Genomic DNA, 21,763 nt, shown 5'->3' with positions numbered 1-21,763 from the left:
TCTCTCTCTCTCTCTCTCTCTTCAACCTACAACCACCAAACCCACGGCCTCTCTTCTTCTCTGTCTCTCTATCTCTTTAACCCACAGCCACCACGGCACCACCACCACCACAACCACCAAACCCACATCCATATCAAACATAAACCAATATGAATATACACAACCAAAATTTGATCAAGCACAACCCACAACCAAAACCCCAAATCCGATCCGATCAAACACAATTAAAACCTAAAATCTAATAAGATCAAACACAACCCACAACCTTGTTTCAACCCAAAATCCGACCCCAACCACAACCAAAATCAACCACCACCACCACCATCACAACCACCAAACCCATATGAACGAACACACACCACACCAAGAACCCAACTACAACCAACACATACCCACCACACCGCTAACCTATCACTACTGATGTCGCCCATGAACCACCTTTTCGGTCGTCCAAGAGAGAAGACCCACATGGAAGAGAGAGGGGGTGAGATATGAATTGAGATAGACAAAAAAGAGAGACTTTAGGTTTTTTTAATTGAAGGAAGAGAAGGCTTGAGAGAGAGGGGAGAGAGGGCAAGGGCGGTGAGGAAGAAAAAAAAACATAAAAGGAAGAGAGAATCGATTACAGAAAGAACAGGGGCAAATGAGGAAGAAAGAAAATAGAAAAGCGAGAGAAAGAGAAGAAAGAAAAGTAAGAGAGAGAGAGAGAGAGAGAGATTAAAAAAAATTTACTTGGTATAGCATTTGAGCTACAGTAGACTGCCATAGATGGCAGTTTATTGTAGCACATTTGCAAAAAATTTTAGAAATAGCAACATCAATGCAGCAGGTTTTTTTATGGAATAGGTTGTTTAAAATAGCAATATAGCACCATCAATGCTAATGTTCTAATAAGCCAACTAGAGGGTCATTTAGGACCAAAAAAAAAAAACTCTTGGGTGCACACATGATTAGCCACAGTCAAAAAAAAAAAAAAAAACTTCTTAGCATAAGTTTGGATAGCAACACATTTGCGTTTTTTCTGTGGGTCACGTGCACTGTTCACGAGACCCGCAAGTGTGAAATTCAGCAAAAACAACTTTAAAATTAGGTCTCACAGTACTATTTACACATTTAAAAATTATTTTGCTACAGTGTTTTCAGTTTTCAGCAATAAGCGGTATCCTAACAAACTCTTAATTCCATTAAGGTTGAGAATGAAGAAGCTATGGATGGTATATTGATCTCATTAGAAATCTGCAATCACTAACAATAGGAGTAAAAAAAATTTGAGCAGATAAAGAGTTGGTCCAAAAATGTATGATAGTTTAGCATGTATCAATGCCGAGAGTAATTGCAAGTTGTAGGCTACCCCTAACTGGCTAAAGCTCAACTAATATTCAGTAGCACAGTCAATTAGCTATGAAGTTTCTTGGGTTTCTTTTCTTAAGGAAGAAAGTTTAAACCAACAGAGAGATGGTGCCATCTATTTCAGGTGAACCAAGTGTTGTGGCGTGCAAAAAGAGTACTACATTTTCTTTTCGTAGGTTCTACAGCTGGGAAGTTGATGATGATGGCTCGGTGGATAAAGCTAACAGTGCAGATTATTGACATATTAAGTTCTAGGGAATGGGATAAGTCTTCTAGCTAGAGCAGTTTCTGGATTTTGTCCATTTCTGTCTCATCCTCTATGGGTTGAGACTTGAGAGGCCTCTGACATAAGTGAGTTTGTACCCCAGGCCTAATCTGGGCCACTCCCTCCGTTATATCAGCTTTCCTTTACGTGCTACTCTCTCTCAACAAAGTGTCCATTCCCAGTTCCTATACACATAATGACCTAAACATCCTAATCTGGATGAAGATGAGTAACAACCCTTCAGACATAAGAAACTCTAGAATTTATGAACTAATCAAAGTTACAATTAACACTTCATTAAGACACGGATGTCTACAGGGTAGCAAGTGCCTAAAAAAAAAAAAAACTTCAAGACCAAGCCATTAATAATTGGTAGAACTCAATTAGAAAATAACTCTGAAATGACATGCCTAAAATTTAATTAAGAACAAAAAAGAAATAGAAAAAAGTATACAACTCATAAAATATTTACTGAATTGATTATCTAGTTAAAGATGCCATGACCTACACATTTATAGTTGCCTAACTCTGGGTAGGATCAGTAGAAACATTGAAACCAGGAGGTATAAAAACAATGTCATCCCACTTCGAAGTTGAGCTTTCCTGCAAAACAAACATTACACTGTCATTTTAGCATTACTAATTAATATAACGCCATTTTATTGCCCAGAAGACAGGAGCAGTGAAAATCCAAGAGAAAAATAAGAGGCAAACAAGCAAAATAACTAAAATATTAGATATTTTTTAAGAATATCATCTTTTGGGTAACCAACCAGAGTATGAAAAGTAAAACTTCTTTACAGAGGATCCTTACCTTCATCCCCTTGAGTACCTCCTCAAGAACTGCAACCTACAAGACAATCAAAATTAAGTCCATAGAATGAAAGAAGCTTTAACAACAAAAACACAAGGAAATTCATACCTGAATATCCCCTCGCCTGAGAGCAGGATTTATTTGATTCTGCTGGCGGGAAGCTCTTAGTAGGGAATTGTCTAAATCTTCCTGTAAAAATACCAATGAAAAGAAGAGTTATAACACAATGCAGAAAATACCACAATATTGCATGTTGAAAAGTCTACTTTGCTAACTAACCTTTCTGAAAAAAGCTGGACGATAGCTCTTGTTTTGGCTCTTCAGTATCAAACTCCTTGACTGTTCCAAATAGTAGTGTAGAAAAAATCATGGATGAGGGCATCTGTATGTGTCTAGGGACTAAAGTAAATATTAGAATGACAAGAGATGGCAGTATTGTTGAGGCCATGGTCATAGCAAAAAGATCTAATAGCAATTATTATGACGAGAAGGCCATATTCTTAGAACCACAGTCATGGCAGGACAAATCTAACCCAGTGAAACATTGGGCAGCTAAATGAAACCAAATCTACATTATTTGAAGCATGGACAACTAGTAGTCAGGATTAAAATTGACAGCCCAGCATGAGCTTATGCTTTGAACGCAGAATCACCCAGTTGTTCAGGACCAAAAATGTATTTTTTGAAGTGGTACTGGAATAAATTACTTGTAGTCCCATTCAAAACCGGTGCCTTATCAGGGCCTGTACAAACCTAAAGGACTTCTTCCTCCTAAAAATGGAATTCTAGATAAGTTGTTGATTCTTCTTGTATGGTATTGGAAGGCATCTCATCCAATTTCAATCTCCCAATAGTTGGAGGCTTGGGATGAGCTTTACTGTTGCTTCACCCTATACAGGCAAGTTCAAATTTAGACAAGAATTTCAATTATCACTCAATAGGTTTACCCAAAATCACCATTTTTCCTTTTTTGTTACTGTGGCCAGAGTTCTGCTGCTCACCTTCTAATGAGGCCGTATAAGTCCTTTGTCCACTGGTGCTTTTGCCAGTGTTATCACCTGTGCTCACTTGGTTTTGCTCTGGTTGGCGATTTGTTAATCAAGGTTTCATGATTGCATGCTGCTCAGGCCCAAGGAGTTTTCTTAATTCAACGATTTGTGAGGTGACATCGTCACTAGTCATTCTCACAAATTATTTTAGGTGTTTCTATAGCACCAAATCAATCAAGCTTCTAACAACCACTTAGCACTCCTTTGCCATGAAAACCAACCATAAATATATGTTTTCCCCATAGAAGGATGTAAACAAAGAAAAATTGACCCCCTACTTCTAAGATAAGTTCAAAAGCTTTAATTTCAAAGGAAAAACTTTTGACCTGCCCATGATTGGGACCAAAAGATTACTGTACATTTACCCGTAGCGCTTCCTAGAGTTGCCAAGAGACTCCAAATAATGCAAATACGTAAGACCTTCCTCAAACATGTAAATTAAGTTGCTGCATCTCCCCCTACCCCCTCACAAAAAAATAAAAAATAAAAAGTTTCTTAATGGAGAATGCATCTCAGCTTCCTCTAGGCTACCACATAACAAAGCTCAAATTGTCAACCATGATTTCCCAAAATTAATTCTAGTTCTATTCTCATTAAGGTCTACAGTGGAAAATGCTTCATCCATTTTTTTTCCCCCTAAGATGAAAAAAAAATATATATATCATTTTTTTTTCTGATAGATAAATAAATGAAACATTCTTTGTTCTCTCAGGCCAAAAGCCTTTAGGCCAAATAGCACTTCCCCCACTACCCCAGCAGTAAGAATGGGTGGCGAGTGAGGGTGGGAGTTCAAAGCCTCTTGGTTGCACGAATGCTAACCAAACAAAACAAAAAAAAAGGCTCCCTGTTCTATCAGTAGAAAAATATACATTGTAGCATCAAAGCAGCCAATAAATCATTTATATTGGGCATTAAGAAAAGGCATCGGAAGGCTCCTATTTGGATGGCTATGCCCCATTGTTTAATGTGGTGCATTTGGCGGGAGAGGAATAACCGGCATTTTGAGGATTTAGAGAGATCAGTTTCAGATCTTAAACTCTTCTTCCTTGAGACTTTTCTAGATTAGGTTGCAGTATTAGGCTTTCGTTCTTTTTCTTTAGCCCATGGTTTCATGGAATTTGTACTTTATGCACTTGATTTGTTTTTGTCCCTGATGTATACTTCCTGCATACTCAGGTGACACCCTTCTTCCTTTTAATGTATTTTTATTACTTATTAAAAAATATATATATCGGGCATTAAAAAAAGAACCTGGAAAACTGGAACCCCCGAGAAGCCATCATCAGAAATACCAATCTTTTCCATTTCCTACACACACCAAGAGGATATCCACACAGAAATTATTAATATCATAATATTAGTGGTTCAAATATTCTAGAAACTCTTTATACTTTAATTTCTCATCAAGCAAACCATAACAATTAAAATTTGAACACAAAAGGAAGGTGTTGTTAAATGGAGTCAGAAAAATTGTAAATTGATCTTATATTTGTTGGCTTAGAAAGTTTCTCAGACTTGGTACCCATACAGAAGAAGTCAACAAATTCATATTGTCATTAAGTTTACTTCCCCAAGTTAAAGCACACCTAAATAGGCATACATTAAGTGATCTTATTCCTCCAACAAGAGGAAGTAAAGGGAAATAAAAAGGAAATACAATATAAGTAGGAGTCAGCCTAAAAAACTTGAAGACTGCCTACTAATCACCTTTTTCAAACCTTGCAAAAAATAAAATAAAAAATAAAAAATAAAAAATAAAAAAAAGAAGAAGAAGAAGAAGAAGAAGAAGAAGAAGATTGAGGTGGGTTTAGGTTTAAGAAGATTTGTGGATTTTGGGTTTAGAACCCCCTTGAGAAGAAGGGTTAAGGTTCAAAATAGAAAATATTTAATTTATGGTTGGAAAAAAATTGTTTTTAAAAAATATGTGAATAGTCGCATGAATAGTACCTGTGAACAGCACCATGAAAGAGGAAGGGAAAAAAAAACCCAACAATACTCAAAACATCCAATAATTTTATTAATCAATTGTCTCCTTTGAATACACTGAGCACACTTATAGGACTCCTAATTTCACTAGTAAACTAAAAACCTAATAAAAGATTAACTTGGTCCGTTAGTCACAAAGAAAATAAGACTTAAAATACTTTGGATCTCCAAGAAATTTTAGACTTAACTAAACTATTCAAAATACCCTTAATCGATAATTTGCATGAATAGCGAAAATTGAAGATTTGCCTGACTACAAAATTAACCGGAACCATAAAATAACAACCCAAATAAAAAATAAATATATGTTTTAACCCTAAAAGGCTCATACCTAAACCTTTAAAACCAAATGACTTTTACTTCAATTGCTCTTCACAGGCAAACCCCAAAATATAATTCTTAGATAGGCAAATTTGCAAAATAACAGCAAATCAATCTTCCATGGCTACATCATTCTCCCCTAGTTTAAAAACACTCAACCTCTAGTTTTATAGTGTTGAAGTCTAAGAACCTCTGAACTTGAAACTTCTACCGATTCTTCAATCACCTTCGGAAGAACTAAGAATAAATAATCATTCTTTCCTACCACATTATTAAATTCATCTGAAATGATAAAATCAATTATTGGAGGAATTTTCAACTTACACTCCTTGAATTGATACATAGCAGTAACATCAAGTCATCAACATCTTCCTTCATCTTTTCATTCCATGATCAATCTTCTTCACCTCACTGATGAGGACGAGGAAGAGCTCAAGGAAAAAGAAGATTAAATATATCAAGATTCAAGAATTGTGGTCTAGTTTTGACGTCAGACCCTCTTAGCACCTTTGACAGGTCATTTTAATTATTAGTATTGAGTCTTTTAGGTTGAGAAGGTTTTAATTAAGTTCTATTAGAATAAAGGCAATTTGGTAATTTCCAGAAATCTGATAAAGGGCTGTCCTTGGCCGTACCAAAGGCTCGTTGACGTAGGACAAGGGGGAACAACAAAATCTGATTTAGAAAACCAGGGGCAGATCTAGTATAGCTTAGGGTTAGGTTTTGGTGGGGAATGGGCTAGAAATTAAGAGGGATAATAGGGTTTCCAAAGGGGACAAGGATTAGTAGAGTTTAGGGACGAAACAAAGGAAAACAATTAAGGTTTGGGTGGCCGTTCGCCCGTTCATGTGCTATGAACAGTGATCCGTGAACAGTAACGTGAATAGTAAAATTAAAGAAAACAATCAAGTAATCACACCTAGACTTCCTAAGCATCACACCTCGGAGGAGGTTGCATCACACGAACCATAAAAGAAAGCTTCATAGCTCTTAAATTGTGAAAACATTCACTCATAACCAACTCAATAGAAAGTACTACAACTCTTTAAATAGAAGACTAATACCTAATCCTAGTTAAACTAGGGTTTCTTAAAACCCTAATAAGACTTGGACTTTAGACTCCTTAGGCTTTTACTACTAAGCCCAAGTAAATAAACAAACTTAAAATAAAGCCCAAAAGAAGATCTAATGGACTGCTAGCATAGCACATTCTAGAATATTATGAAATTACAAAACTGCCCTTGATACATAAAATCAAATAAAATATAATAGATATGCCTTCCCATTGCCTCCTGCATCACCCATGAGTTTTATCTTATGTTTACATATTATTAAGTATTTTATTTAATTATTACCAGTATTTCTATTCATTCATTTTTTTTTTTTTTTGATAAGTAACGAAAATTTTATTAATCAAAGAAAAACAACCAACCCAACTATATTGGGAATGTACTATGGGGGCACAAATCAAGAACCAAGATTACAACGATCAAGTAGAATAGGAAGGGAAGAACAAGAAAAATGACAAAAAACCACACTCCAATCAAGGAGAGTGTGTAAAAAAAAAAGACTTAATTTCTAACATGGAGCGTTCACATCCCTCAAAGCTTCTAGCATTTCTTTCACGCCAAATAGACCATAACAAGCAATGAGGCATAAGTCTCCACAAATCTATGTTTCTATATCGTCCAAACATACCCTGCCAAGACTCAAACAACTCAATAATCTTGTGAGGCATAACCCAATGAACTCCAAACAAACAAAACCCCAACGACCACAACTCACAAGCTATGGGGCAATGAAGAAGAAGATGATCCACTGACTCCCCACAATTCTTACACATATAGCACCAATCAAGAACTAGAACACGTTGTTTGCGAAGGTTATTTGTTGTTAAAACCTTACCTAAGGAAGCAGACCATGAAAAGAACGCTACCCTTGGAGGGACCTTCGATTGCCATATCATTCTCCAAGGGAAGGATAAGAGGGTAGGAGGGTAGAAAAAAAGATAGAATCCTTTAACCTCAAAACCTCTACTCCTTGCTAGCTTCCAACAAACCCGATCAGGACCCAATCCCCTTACCGTCGAAGAGTAGACCATATCCATAAACAGATCAAAGGATTCTTGTTCCCAATCTTGTAGAGGACGACGAAATTTAGCATCCCAATGAATCCTCTCACCAGACCAACACATAACCTCCGTTACTGGAGAATCCTTTGTCCTACTAATACAATAAAGTTCCGGAAAAGCCTCTTGAAGAGTACGATCTCCACACCACACATGCTTCCAAAACTTCACTCAAGTACCATCCCCCACATCATATAGAAGGAGTTTAGAAAATTCATCCAACCACTTCTAATATATCTCCACAAGCTAACACCATAAGCACTGGTCACCTTTTTCGTGCACCAACCACCCCAATCATTCCCATATTTCACCTCAATAACCCTCCTCCATTGAGCATCGGTCTCCATGACATACCTCCATAACCATTTTCCTAACAAGGCAGAATTAAAACTCCTCAATCGTCTAATACCTAACCCTCCAAACCCTCCAACCTGCAGCAGCTTACAAACCGTAGCCCAATTGACTAAATGTAATTTAGATTCACCACTAATACCACTCCACAGAAAGTCTCGTTGTAATTTCTCCATACAATTTGCCACCTTTTCAGGTAAAGGCAGAAGGGAAAGAAAGTAAGTAGGTAAGGAGGAAAGAGAACTTTTAATAAGAGTTACCTCACCCCCCTTAGATATATACAACCTCCTTCACCCTGCTAATCTCCTCTCCATCTTCTCCAAAATCGAATTCCAAATTGACAACTCCTTAAATTTAGCACCCAACGGTAGGCCAAAATATCTCAATGGAAGAGAGGACTGCCTACAACCCAACATCCCCACCAGAACATCCATATTGTGGACCACACCAATAGCAACCAACTCAGATTTCCCCAAGTTAATCCTTAAGCCTGAGACCTCCTCAAATCTAGCCAAAATTGCTCTCAAACTAGCTATTTGTGTAGGATTAGCATCACAAAAAATAAGAGCGTCATCAGCAAATAAAAAATGAGACACCATCATTGAGTTACCAACCGTATTACCTACAGGGAAGCCTGAGAACTGTCTAGTAGTAGTAGCCACATTCAACATGCGACTCAAAGCCTCCATAACAATATCAAATAGTAATGGAGACAAGGGGTCCCCTTGCCGAATACCCCTAGAACTTGCAAAGAAATCAAAAGGGCTACCATTGATGAGAATGGAGAATTTAATAGTTGAGATGCAACACATTATCTATTTTCTCCATTTCTCTGAAAACCCACAGCGCTGAAGCATATACATTAAAAAACCCCAACTCACATGGTCATACGCCTTTTCCACATCCAATTTACACAACACTCCTGGAACACCTGTCTTCAGTCTACTATCAATACATTCTGAAGCAATTAAAATGGAGTCCAATATTTGTCTACCTTTCACAAATGCATTCTGAGAATCTGAAATAAGCCCATGAGCCACCCTTCGAAGACGATTGGCCAACACCTTAGCAATAATCTTGTAAATCCCACCAACTAAGCTAATAGGCCGAAAATCCTTAATTTCCACAGCATCCACCGATGCTTTTTGGGAATAAGAGCAAGGAAAGAAGCATTAAGGCTCTTCTCAAAAACAGCCTGAGTATGAAAGTTTTGAAACACTACCATAATTTCAACCTTCAAAATACACCAGCAAGACTGAAAGAACGCCATAGAAAAGTCATCCGGGCCAGGAGCCTTATCACCCTTGAACTCACTAATCACCCCAAACACCTCTTCCTCATCAAATGGCCTATCTAACCAAAGGGCATCTTCCTCCGAGATACAAGAGAACTCCACATCATCTAGTAAAGGTCTATGAGCCACATTTTCAATATATAGCTGCCTATAAAAATGAGAAATACAACCTACTATAGCCTCCGGATCTAAAGACAAATCTCCATCCACCATAAGCCTATCAATGGAGTTAAATCTCCTATCAGAATTGGCTATATGATGAAAGAATTTGGTATTCCTGTCTCCTTCTCTAATACAAAGGACTCTAGAATTCTGCCTCCAACTGATTTCCTCCATCAAAGTAGCTTTTTCTAGTTCACCTCGAACTCTCTCCAATTCCAGCCTTTCCTCCTCCAATAAAACTCGACTTTCCTCAATCATCTCTAAATCACTAAGATCTTTCCACAATTTTCTCACCCGATCTTCAACATTTCCAAAAACCTCCACATTCCATTTTTTCAAATCATTTTTCAAGAGTTTCAGTTTATTGGCCAAAACAAAACTCGGAGCTCCTAGGACATTATAAGATTCCCACCAAGCTCACGCCCTCTCCACGAACCCCTCACTTTTAAGCCACATATTCTCAAATCTAAATGGCCTCCTACCTCTCTAAAAGGAACCACCCTCAAGAACAATCGGGAAGTGATCAGATAACAACCTAAGCATGCATCATTGAGAGACAAAAGTCTGCAGAAAACAAAAATCTGTTCAGCCTAGCCTTCGAAGCAACTTCACAAGAATTAGACCAAGTGAAAGATCCCCCTTGAAGCAGAATATCAATGAGGCCTTGCTCAAAAATAAAATTGGAAAACTCCCGCATAGCAGCAGTAAAAGAGGTAGAACCAGAGCGCTCAGAAGGGAATCTTACCACATTAAAGTCACTACCCACACACCATGGAACATTCCACCAACTGCTCAAACCAAATAATTCCTCCCATAATAACCTTCTGTCTCTCAAAGAATTAGGTCCATATATGCCAGTAAACGCCCATACAAACTGATCTGACATACTTGTAAATTTACAAGAAACCGAATGTCGCCCACTGCTTCCTCCACTTTATTCACATCCCGTGTATCCCAAATAAGTAGCAACCCTCCAGAAGCTCCACAAGAGCCTAGATAAGACCAATCAACATGTTGACCACCCCACAAACTGCGAATCACAGCTCTAGTTATCAACTCCATTTTAGTCTCTTGAAGACAAATAACATTTGGTCACTGATTTTCTAAAAGCCTTAATCCGATTGGTTACCCATTGTGATACTTGATTGCTATCAACAGTCTCCTTACACCCACCCCCCTTCCCAGTACTATACTCCAACTCCAAGGGAATTTCTGTGGCCAAAGGTGCCACAACTAAAGGCTTTCCACTACTCTCCCAAGTCATCAATCTCTCATCGAATTCCCATACCTCTTCCTCTAACCCAATAACAATAGACAACGAATCTACTAACCCATCACAATCATCTGCCCAGCTAACCATCTGACCCTCATTGATAAAAGCATCATTACCTGTTACAGTTTCTGCCTCCGTAACTGAGCAATCCGACACACTCTCTGGAGATCGATATAGAGACAGAGGAAGCACTATTTGCCGACCATCACACAATTGTAGCATCCACTCTTTGGAGTTACCCCAAGATTTATCCAAATCTCCAACCAATTCCCTGATAGTGGGACAAGAGTGGAGTACCCCCTTAACATCAGAAGACTCATGAGCTGTCGCCATTACCTCCGGACCCATAGGTTATTTAAAGTCCAAGTCCTACTAGGAAAATGATAACTATAGCCTATATACAAAGACTCTTTTGTAGTCATGTTATTTCAGAATATTTTTATTAATAAAATTCAGCAGCTTATTTTAAGCTTTGTTTGTGTGATGCAAACTTCTCTAAGGTGTGATGCCAAAGAACCCTATGTGTGATGCTTAGGAAGACCTAGGTGTGATTGCCTAGTATTTTATTTATGTTATTTTCTGTTATCCCCTGTTTAAGCCCCAAGCAGCCGTAACATTCATTCTTTTTTAACCTAAACTCTTAAACAATAATCCTTATTCAAGAATTCATCAAGAAACCTAGTATAGTGCTGAATCATAAGGCTGGGTTTCTCTGTTTAAGGCTACAAATGAGGTATTGAACCAAGTAGCAAATAGTTAGGTCCACATCCATCAAATTTTGAAGGGCGTAACAGATGCAATTTTTTCCAACAAGGGTGGGGATAAACTAGTCTCTAACTTATCTAAGTTCTTGATAAGTTGCTATTTTATGAAGATATTTAGCCAAAATAGCAACTTGCAATTTGTTCAAAGTTTCTTGCATAGTGTATAATTCTTTGATTTTTGCTTCCATTGAATTCACCTTCTCACCCATTGAATTCACCTTCTCACATAAATGTTTAAAGTAATTTTTGGTCCTTCGAAATCTTGAGAAAAAGCCTTAAACTAGGATTTTTATTCCATTTGTCATCTGATTTTAGATGAAATTTTTTTTCGAGTGATTGGCAAGAGAGGCTACAGTGGAATTTTCTATGGGGAGAGGAGTTCAAACATCATTTGGTTGGATGGAATAGTGTGTTCTCCCTTGACTAGTGGAGGGTTGGGGATTCGGAAACTTACTACTTTTAATCAATCTTTGTTGGATAAGTGGTTATGGTGATTTGGGTTGGTGGGGGACCAATTGTGGAGACAAGTAATTACTGCAAAGTATGGGAAGGAGTGGGGTAGGTGGTATTCAAAACCTGCACAAGGTTCTCCCGGTTGTGGGTTATGGGTTGTGGAAAAGTATTAGAATGCAGGGAGATCTTTTTTTTACAATGCTTTTGGTTTGAGGTAGGCTCTGATAGTCAAATCCGATTCTGGTACGATTGTTGGTGTGAGGATCAACCTTTAAAGATGAGGTTTCCAGTGTTATTTTAAACTGCACTGGATAAGGATCCTTCTGTGGAAGTTTTGTTGGAGAGACATGAGGTGGGGGCAGAGGAGTTGGAGTGTTGGGTTCATGAGGAAATTTAATGATAGGGAGATTGATGAGGAATTTGCTAGAATCTTATATTCCCACTAGGGAGGGGGGGGAATATTGGATGAAATAGGATCTAAGGAGTAATGGGGATTTCACTTTGAGACCTTTTTATGAGACCTTACAGGGTTCATCTTCAATTTTTTTCCCTTGAAAAGCCATATGGAGGGTTAGCGCTCCTCATAGAGTTTCTTTTTTTGTAAGGACAGCAGCTCGGGGGGAAATTCTTACTTGTGATAACCTTATTAAGAGGAGTTATACTTATACAAAGGTGTTGGTTGCATGTGTCAATGCAATGAGGAGGCTGTGGACCACCTTTTGATACACTGTAGAGTGGCTTTTGACTTATGGTGTTATATTTTTCAAATGTTTGGGATTCAGTGGGTATTAATGGAGAAGGTTCCAATTTATTATATGGATAGCGGATTTGGGGATCTAATTGTTTGTCAGCTGTTTGGAACCTTGTACCCTTATGTGTTCTATGGACTATCTAGCTGGAAAGAAATCAATGCACTTCTGAAGATGTGGAGTGCACATCAACTCAATTGCTAGCACCTTTCATTAGTTCTATATATGAGAGGTCCTTTGCTATGGGTCTTACAGATAGTAATTTTGTTCAAAAATTCATAGAGTCAATTCATATGTAAATATTTTTCAATTGCAATTCTTTAGGCTACTTCATGTCTCTCTTCATGAAGTAGTCTCTTTGCAATAGAATTATTCTTCCCTTTACAAAAACAAAAACAAAAACAAAAAAACAGATTATTTCAACAAAGAACTCGTAGGTTGTGTTGGTAAAAGCAAGGGGCGCACTTAAGCGCAAAGACCTCTTGGGGCCTAGGCGCGAAGCGCAAGCGTGCGCCTGATTGAAGTGAAGCACACATTTAAAAATAATAATTTAATAAATTTAAAAATAATTATTAATGAGAAATACAACAATCAAATGATCAAATTATCATAGAAATTGAAATAAAAAAAATTTTATAATTCATATAACATTTAGATAAGCCCTACTTTTGCAATTTTAACACAAAAATTGCAAATCAAGTCATTTTATTTTTTTGGATAAGCTGGATATGCGTTTTTCCATGTAATATCCTTTTCTTAAATCTCCAATATCCATAATGCCCTATGACTAATTAGTAATATTAGTTAATAATTTAATCACTTGTAACTCTATAGGAATTAGTCTACTATGTTCAACATCAACCACTAAAGTAACTAAACAATTACCACAAATATGTTACATCATACTTTTTTTTTCCATGAATGAACTAAGAATATGAGGACATAGCAACATGGTAATTGGTACCAAGCAGATATCAAAAAGGGAAAAAATAGAATAAGAAGAAGAAGTTGAGTGGGTTACTGTTTCAAGGAGAAAAATCAAGAAAAAATAAAAATAAAAATAGGGAAGAACTGGGAGGTTGTGGGTTGGGTTTTAGCCTTTTAGGACAAGTTACACTCAAAATATCTTTTTTTGATAAGTTACACTAAAAACATGTCAAATCAATGGTTTATATCAATAATGTCAAGATTCTAAAGTTTTATTTCAGTTTTGATTTTTTTTTTTTTTGAAAAATATAAAAAAGCGCCAAGAAGCGCGCTTTGAGCTTTTTGAAAGAGCGCAAAAAAGCGCCCCTAAAGCGCGCTTCTTTGAATGAGCCTAGCTTTTGAGGCAAAAAGCGCTAGAGCCTTGGGGCTTCGAGCTTTGAGCTTAAGCGCACTTAAAGCTCACTTTTAACAACACTGCGTAGAATTTTGGGATTTGATATCAAATTGTTGTATGACAACTTGCCTACACATGGTTGTGGTGGGTTTAGGTTTAGCAAGATTTGTGGATTTTGGGTTTAGAACCCTTAAGAAGAAAGGTTACAGTTCAGAACAGAAGATATAATTTATGGTTGAAAAGGGAAGAAAAAAAGAATTGTTTTAAAGGGAAAAAAAATCTGTGAATTCTGCTGGTGAACAGTGCTTGAACAGTACAAAGGAAAAGAAGAAAAAAAGAATCCTAAGGCCAACGTGCCTCAATACTCAAAACACTCAATAATTTTATTAATCAACTCTATCTCCTATTGAGCACAAATATATATATGAAGAATCTTCCTTGTCCTAGTGGAATTAGGACTCTTGGGGCTCGATTGGAAGGAGGGGGAAGGAGGGGGAGTAGAGTAGAGTTGGTTGAAAATAGGTTAATTTTGAGCCAAATCTACTCTACTCTACTCTACTCTACTCTACTCTCCATTCCTCTCCCTCAATCCAAACGGACCATTAATTTGACTAATAAACTAAAAACCTAATAAAATATTAACTCAACTTTAGAACCAAAATACCCTTAATATGCAAAAATCACAAAATATATAAATTTTTCCTTGAGTACAAAATTGACCATAACAAATAAAATAAAAACTGTTTTAACCCTTATGACTTATACCAAACCTTTAAAACCACACGACTTTTACTTCAATCAGACTTCACACGTGGACCCTATAAAATAAGAATAAGTTTAGTAGTTTTTCTATCATAAGTTGATTAAGGTCAAACCATGAGATTGCTGTGTTAAAGCACTGTCAATTTCATAGCATTATAGCAATATCGGTTCGTTCCTTCAATACTTCCTAATGCTATGTTTGGAAGTTTTGAGAGAGAGAGAAGAGTAGAGAGGAGTAGAGGGAAGGAGAGTATAGGGGAATGGTTATCCTCTACCTTGTTTGGATGTTTTTAAAATTAAGTAAGGAGGAGGGGAATAATTAGTCTTTTCATTTGTAATTTTGTTAATATGGTAAGAGCAAATTTGATAATTCATTTGGTCAAGCATTTTTATGCTCCACTCTCCCTCCAAATCTCTCCAATTTGGGAGAATTAAAAATGAGGAGTTAGAAGTAATTCAAACCCCCTCCAAATCCCTCCCCCTCCTTTCTTAAAAAAAATCCAAACAAGGTAATTAAATTACTCTCTCTCCTTCTACTCTACTCTCCCTCCTTCCCCCAACATCCAAACATAGCATAAATGTTTCATGAATGATATTTCAGTTAATAAATACAACTTTACTTGTCCATGTTGCCCATGATTCTACTAATTGACTCATACCTACCAAAAAGAAAATAACTAATATGGTTGAAACTTAAAACAAAACCAAACAGTTTTACAGATTTTGTTTTTACTTTGATTCAAACCTACTTTTGGATAGAACAAGTGTGAGCAACAGAGAACAGTATCAAGTGCCATGTCATATGACAGCTTCCCTTTGCTTGAATAGCATGAAAGCTGCACCTTCCACTAACAGCCCAAGAAAATTGAAGCATTTTTGCCAGCATTTTCTTAGAAATTGTTTCCTAGGAATTTCAAGGGCAGCTAAGCTTCCACTGAGGGGAAGAAAGAAGTTTCTATTCTACCCATGGCATCTATAGGTGAAAGTCAGGGTTAGAATCAATGCAATAAAAATACAAATGTTCATAAATTTTAGATATAAGGAAAACAAAAATATGGAAACTCCAACTTATGTAGTTTGAGGTGAGGGAATATTAGCATATTGAGGTGTGGATTTCAGTTAGCTCAACGGGCAAAATATATTGTCATCGAAGAAGAGACATAATAAAGAGGAATTATCGACATCATAACTTAAAAAAAGAAAAAAGAAGCATATTGAAGTACGAAACCCCAGACCACTATTATCTAGATTAAAATAACACCTTTCTAGTTCTCACATGAGCACAAGTGGCCTTTTAATTTATCAGAAAATAAAATTCAAAGCTCAAAACCGCAAGTATACGTATTCTATCATAACTATATGTGAATAAATTGCTCACCCTAAGAGCATTCTTGACTTGAGAAGACTCCGGAATCAGCCTGAAAGCCACCCCATCAAGCTTCAACTGAACAACCTGTAAAAAATAAAAATAAAAACTCATTAAGACTCCACCAAATATTTTATCCACTTGGGTTCGTACACAAAATAAGTCTAGAGGCACAAAAAAAAATGCGGTTGTTATTGGTAGTTAAAACCTTATTGAGAGCAACAGCAACCACTTTGGAGCCAGTTTGCATATTGGGATCCAGGCTCTTAATCTGCTCAAGAAGCGCCTCAGCGTCCTCTTTCTTGAAACAAAACAGCCCCAGAGATTTCTTGTCCTTGGTCGAGACACCCGAAACCAACACGAATTCTTCAGAGGCATTGCTCAGCGCGTACACAGGCACGCCCGCCAGCCGCTCTTCAATGGCCTCAGTCGACAGGCCGCCGACACTACCAGATTGGCGAACAGCCGTGAACTTGGAATTGTTGGGTTTGGCAATTCGAGCCCAAACGAGGTTTCTGTTAGAAGAAGAAAAAGGGTCAAGAGTGTGTATTGCGTGGTTTTGGAGGTTGGAGAGAGCGGATTGGAAGTGGGTTTTGAGGAAAGAAGGGTTTGGGAGGTGTTGGAGGAGATTGGAGCAATGGTTTTGGAGGTTGCAGAAGGCTTCTTGGAGCTGGGGATTGAGTTGAGGGGGTTGTTTGAGTGATGGGAAATTTTTTGGCGTGTTGGAGTTGTGGGACTTCATTTTCTCGGAAACGAAAGGGCTTAATTGGAGTGATGGTGATGATGATGACGACGACGACGACGAAGGAGGGAAGGGGTTTTCAATTTCAAGTGTGGGACGGCAGGATTTTTGGCTTAGGTAAAAAAAAAAAAAAAAAAAAAAAAAAAAAAAAAAAAAAAAAAAAAGGATAATTTACCATTTTTAGAGTCCATTTGGATAGAATTTATTGCTGAAAATTGAAAACTGAAAATACTATACAAAAATAATTTTTTAATGTGTAAAAATTACTGTTCATCCCAAAAAGTACTGTTCATTGGCCTAAAATCACTGTTCATGGCCAATGAACAGTAACATATGCGCGTAGAAAAAGTACATAGTGCTGCGAGACCCACTTTTAATAAAAAATTGCTAAAAAAGTACATGCACAGTGCGTGCACAATACGCGCACAGTGCGCGCACTGCACGCTTGTCCCTCACAGCAGCGAGTAAAAAAAAAAAAAAAAAAGGACAAAACGTGGACGCAGCAATAAGCTGCATCCAAACGCCCTCTTAGTCTACCTTTACACTTACGTGAATTTGGTCCCTACCTAACCTTTTTACTTTTTAACATTGTGTCAAATAATCTCTACTTTTTAACCTTTTTGACATAGCTAATAGCTCAGCTCTCATAAAAAATAATAAATAAATAAATAAATAAAGCTATAGCCCAAATCCACAAAATTACAGGAATCCAGGCAAGCCTTAAAAGGCCATTGTCCCATCAATATTAATATGACTACCCCTAAACTTATCCTCTGCACACAAAACCTCATTGAAATCCCCCACCATCAGCCAGGAGAGGTTATGTAATTGACCTACTTCTTCGATGTTAGACCAAAGAATTTTCCTTTCCACTAGACACGGACTAGCATAAATAGCAGTAAACAGCCAAGAAAGGTTTGTAGAGCATACCTTTACAGTAGCGTGAATTTCCTGCTTAGTTAAGGCTAGGTGCACCACTTCAGCATCCTCTTTTTTCTAGAGAATCCAAAGACCACCGGCGTATCCTATGGTTTCAGTTGTGAGAAAACCATCAAAAGGAAGCTCCTCAATTATTCTTTTTGCTCTCTCCCTGATGCGAACCTCAATCGACACGCTTTGAGACCCAACAAAAATATTGGAATATTTAACCCAAGAAAGCTAAAAATCAGATTTATGATAGAAACCCTAACCCAACGTTTATAATCGAAACGCGAACTAAAGGTATAAGTTGACCTTGACCCAATGATTATAAAGAATCACGACCCAAATGTATAAAGTTTGAACGCCACAAGGAAGAATCCTTGATAAGTTCACAGTTCTTGAAGAACCAAAAGAGAGCAAAACCTCAACTTTTCTGAATTTTATTCAATAATTTTCTGAAAAACGTTTACAGACTTCAAAGCCTATTTAAGGACTCCACAAAACTTGATAGACAAGAAAATATATTCTAAAATAACTCCTAATTGATACCTTACCATATCAAGAATCAAGTTTGACCTAAAAAGCATTAAATGCACCTAAAAACAAGGAAAATACCTAAAAAACGTACTAAATAATAAAACCCTAAATAAAAGTTAATTTTGTCTGAAATTAGCAGATCCAAAATTGGAAAAAATCTGCCTTAATTGATATAGAGCTGGAAAGTCAATCAGCCATTAATTCACGCCATAAATCACTCCCAATAAAGCCAGATCAGCCCTAAATAGCTTGAATTAAATTTATTACGCTTTCATCTTCCTTTGGGCCAAGCTTGGAATGTCCTGCGTTAGAATCAACTCAAATCTCTTGAATCAGCCCATTAAGTGCTTCTTTGATCTTCTTGGATCTTGCTCTTGTAATAGGCCCAACTGGAACATGCAATGGATCCTTGAATGCTTGTTGATTCTCATCACTCCCCCCCAACTCTGGTCTCAGTAATAACCATGATTGAAGGGTGATGGTTAACAACCATCTTAAAGATCCGTCTCCTAAAGTTTGGGTTTAAAGCACCCTTGCAATTCCACATCAAAATATTCATTTGAACGCACTGACCCACAGGCACCTCCACCAAACTAGTATTCATCATGGCTGCTTCTACCATACTCCATCCCATCCTCCTCAGCAGGTCTTTGGAGGTTGACCAACTCGGCTTCCATATCATCATGTATTTTAGGATCCCTACTATGTCCTCCCTGCAACACACCAAAACATTGCATGTCTGTATCGGTTCTAGAATTTGGATTAGCTTCAGCATCGGGTGATTGCCCATGTGCATTGCTGCCATCCCCCTGAAATCCACAAGCCGCCTTTCCTGAATAATCCACCCCGATTCGTCATAATGTGGTACTATGAATGGCCTTCGTTACCTGTTCAACATTTTGGCTTCCTCCCAAGATATCAGTGAAGTATCCATGAGAAATCTCCACCATGGGTTTGGAGTTTGACCCCATGCCGAATGGTCCACAGGGAGTTCACCCAATCTGATGCTTGTTTGGGTGATCGGAAACAGCTGCTTCCACGCCTTGCTCAACTCCTCTTCGAACCACCCCAGTGTGTCTGTCGGAGCTACTCGTATTTAGGCTATGACTTCGTCGCTAACTACCAAAGCCTTGCCCCTAAACCAAACTGCCCACCCTGATCAAGGCATCAAACTTAGACCCTAAAGTTGAGACTCCATCTGCGCCGAAATGAAATTTTGGAGAGGAATGGCTGTGAGAAAAGCTTGGAAAATGGCGTTTGAGCGCCTTGGATCCCTTCACACCTAGACTTTTTGAATTTTTTGATTTAGCTTCTCCAATAGCCTTACCTTTAGTCCCATCCCCCTAAACCCGGACTAACTTATCTCCACTTTTCGAGTTCTCATGGCGTGGAGCTCATGTACTCTAACCATCTCCCTCGGGGCTGACTCTCATCTGATGGTCTTGATTCAAAGTCTCACATGAAGAAGTATCTTTTTTGACAGGTAAATCTTCCTTGAGAGATCCATATTACATATCTTCATCTAAATCACTCCATTTAGCCCCTGAATGGACCACATTACCCCTCAGTCTGATACCTTTCCCTTCATCAGCCTTCATGGGAACTTTAACTCGTCCATTGCGAACTAAATTTCTTTTCCTTGTGGCAAGCATCCACGGACCATAGTTAGGGTCTAACTGGCTTCCCTCTTGGCTCCCCTGATTTTGATTTTCCACCCTTTCCTCACTAGTTGTCTCATTCTTCTTAATGCTATATGGGCAACTCTCTAGTTTATGTCCCAATCGCCACAGTAAAAACACAAGGAAGATAAGCCCTTGTACATCACCTGTTGAACCAAACGCCCAACTTTGAGTGAGGTGATGAGACGTTTGTTCCTATCAAGCTGGATGCACAACCTTGCGTAGCTTCCCCTTGAACCCGTAGCAATATAGGAGTCAATCCGGAGAACTGGCCCAATTACACTGCCAATTTCCTTTAGAACTTCTAAATCATAGAACTCTATTGGTAATTCTAGGAACCTAACCCATACTACTATTGAAGATAAGTTTGCCTCAGAGGCCTTGAAATAAGGTTCCCATGGCTTATTAGCCAAAAAATGTTCCCCAACAAACCATGGTCATCCTCTAAGCACTTTGTCATAGTCATCAGAGCTTAAGAATTTAATAAGAAAATAATCCTTCCCTAAATTGACACAATCAATTTTTTCTGTTGGATTCCATAAAGCATTGATTTTGAAAGTGAGGTAGCTGAATCCAGCAGTCCTACCAAACACTTTCACTATCAAAGCTTTGGACCAAGGTTCCCTACTACGAGCTTTAGTTTCCTTAGAAAGTTTCACTTCAGCCACACCTTCCACGAGGGGTTCAATGTCCGTATCTGAGTCTTCACCTTCATCCCAGACCTTGTCATACCTGAATGCTTGCTCATAAGCCCCTAGAATACCTCCTACTAGACAATCCTTGTAACTAACAGGTACCAGAGGTGGAACAAATTGCCTCGCACCCTTAATTTCCTTGAACTTCTTCACACTACGCCCCAGCTCATCTTCTTCTTCACTTGACCTAGGTGGCACATTACAGAACTCTGCTTCCATCATTTCCTTTCTCGATGCTTACTATTATTATAGCTATAGCTCAACTTAAATTCTTTTTTCTCATCCCGGTGTCCTTTGTCTACATTATATTATTATCTAAAAATTAATTAATTTTTTTTGTCACCTAGAATAGCGCAGCGACTGCCATGTGCCTAAACTAAAAATAATAATAATAATAATAATTCATGTGTATATGCATCTTCAATCTCATTTTCCTCTTTTCACTTTCTAATAAAGGAATTGAATGAAATTGAATTAAATAGTCTTTTTTTGATGTATTACATTCCCAATTCCCTTATTTTCTGCTACTCTTCTTTTCTTGCTTTTAGAAGACATTACATCTTGTGACGATACTCGAAAACATACAATATTAATTTTTGATGACCTCATTTGATCACCTTCTTCGACTAGAAAGTTTTCCAAAGAAACTAGATTTTTGGATACCATCATATCATTCTCATCAACAATGGTCAATGTAGCATACCTAGCACGTTTCTCCTTTGTAGTTTCAGCATGATCACCTTTTGCTCTATCTTTGGCCTAAAGTTGTGTCATCTTAGGG

General features: G+C 37.8%; 1 protein-coding gene across 2 annotated transcripts; it reads right to left on the bottom strand.

The window, feature by feature from the left end:
• Positions 1-1,977: 1,977 nt before the first annotated feature.
• LOC142626379 (protein TIC 22-like, chloroplastic) lies at positions 1,978-17,268 on the bottom strand. 2 transcript variants are annotated; one of them, XM_075800202.1, is made up of 7 exons: positions 16,617-17,268; positions 16,421-16,495; positions 4,730-4,786; positions 2,709-2,768; positions 2,538-2,618; positions 2,430-2,465; positions 1,978-2,218 (listed from the first exon to the last, which is right to left on the bottom strand). In XM_075800202.1, the coding sequence occupies exons 1-7, from the start codon at positions 17,148-17,150 to the stop codon at positions 2,138-2,140; spliced, it is 924 nt and encodes a 307-aa protein (XP_075656317.1). In that variant the 5' UTR covers positions 17,151-17,268; the 3' UTR covers positions 1,978-2,137. The 2 variants fall into 2 exon arrangements, with proteins under 2 accessions (XP_075656317.1, XP_075656318.1); XM_075800203.1 differs by lacking the exon at positions 4,730-4,786 and having other exon boundaries at positions 16,617-17,260.
• Positions 17,269-21,763: the final 4,495 nt, after the last annotated feature.

Source organism: Castanea sativa, chromosome 2 (genome assembly GCF_040712315.1).
Source record: "Castanea sativa cultivar Marrone di Chiusa Pesio chromosome 2, ASM4071231v1".
Classification (NCBI taxonomy): Eukaryota; Viridiplantae; Streptophyta; class Magnoliopsida; order Fagales; family Fagaceae; genus Castanea; species Castanea sativa.
Note: the sequence above shows the minus strand (reverse complement) of the source record. Positions and strands in the feature narration are given on the sequence as shown.

What these genes read in the sequence shown, in the direction of transcription:
- LOC142626379 (XM_075800202.1), bottom strand. Translation starts at nt 17,150, where the DNA reads ATGAAGTCCCACAACTCCAACACGCCAAAAAATTTCCCATCACTCAAA. An exon ending in AAGTCAAGAATGCTCTTAGG is followed by an intron (nt 4,787 to 16,420) that starts GTGAGCAATTTA and finishes TGGTGTGTGTAG; the next exon opens with GAAATGGAAAAGATTGGTAT. An exon ending in TCAGGCGAGGGGATATTCAG is followed by an intron (nt 2,466 to 2,537) that starts GTATGAATTTCC and finishes ATTGTCTTGTAG; the next exon opens with GTTGCAGTTCTTGAGGAGGT.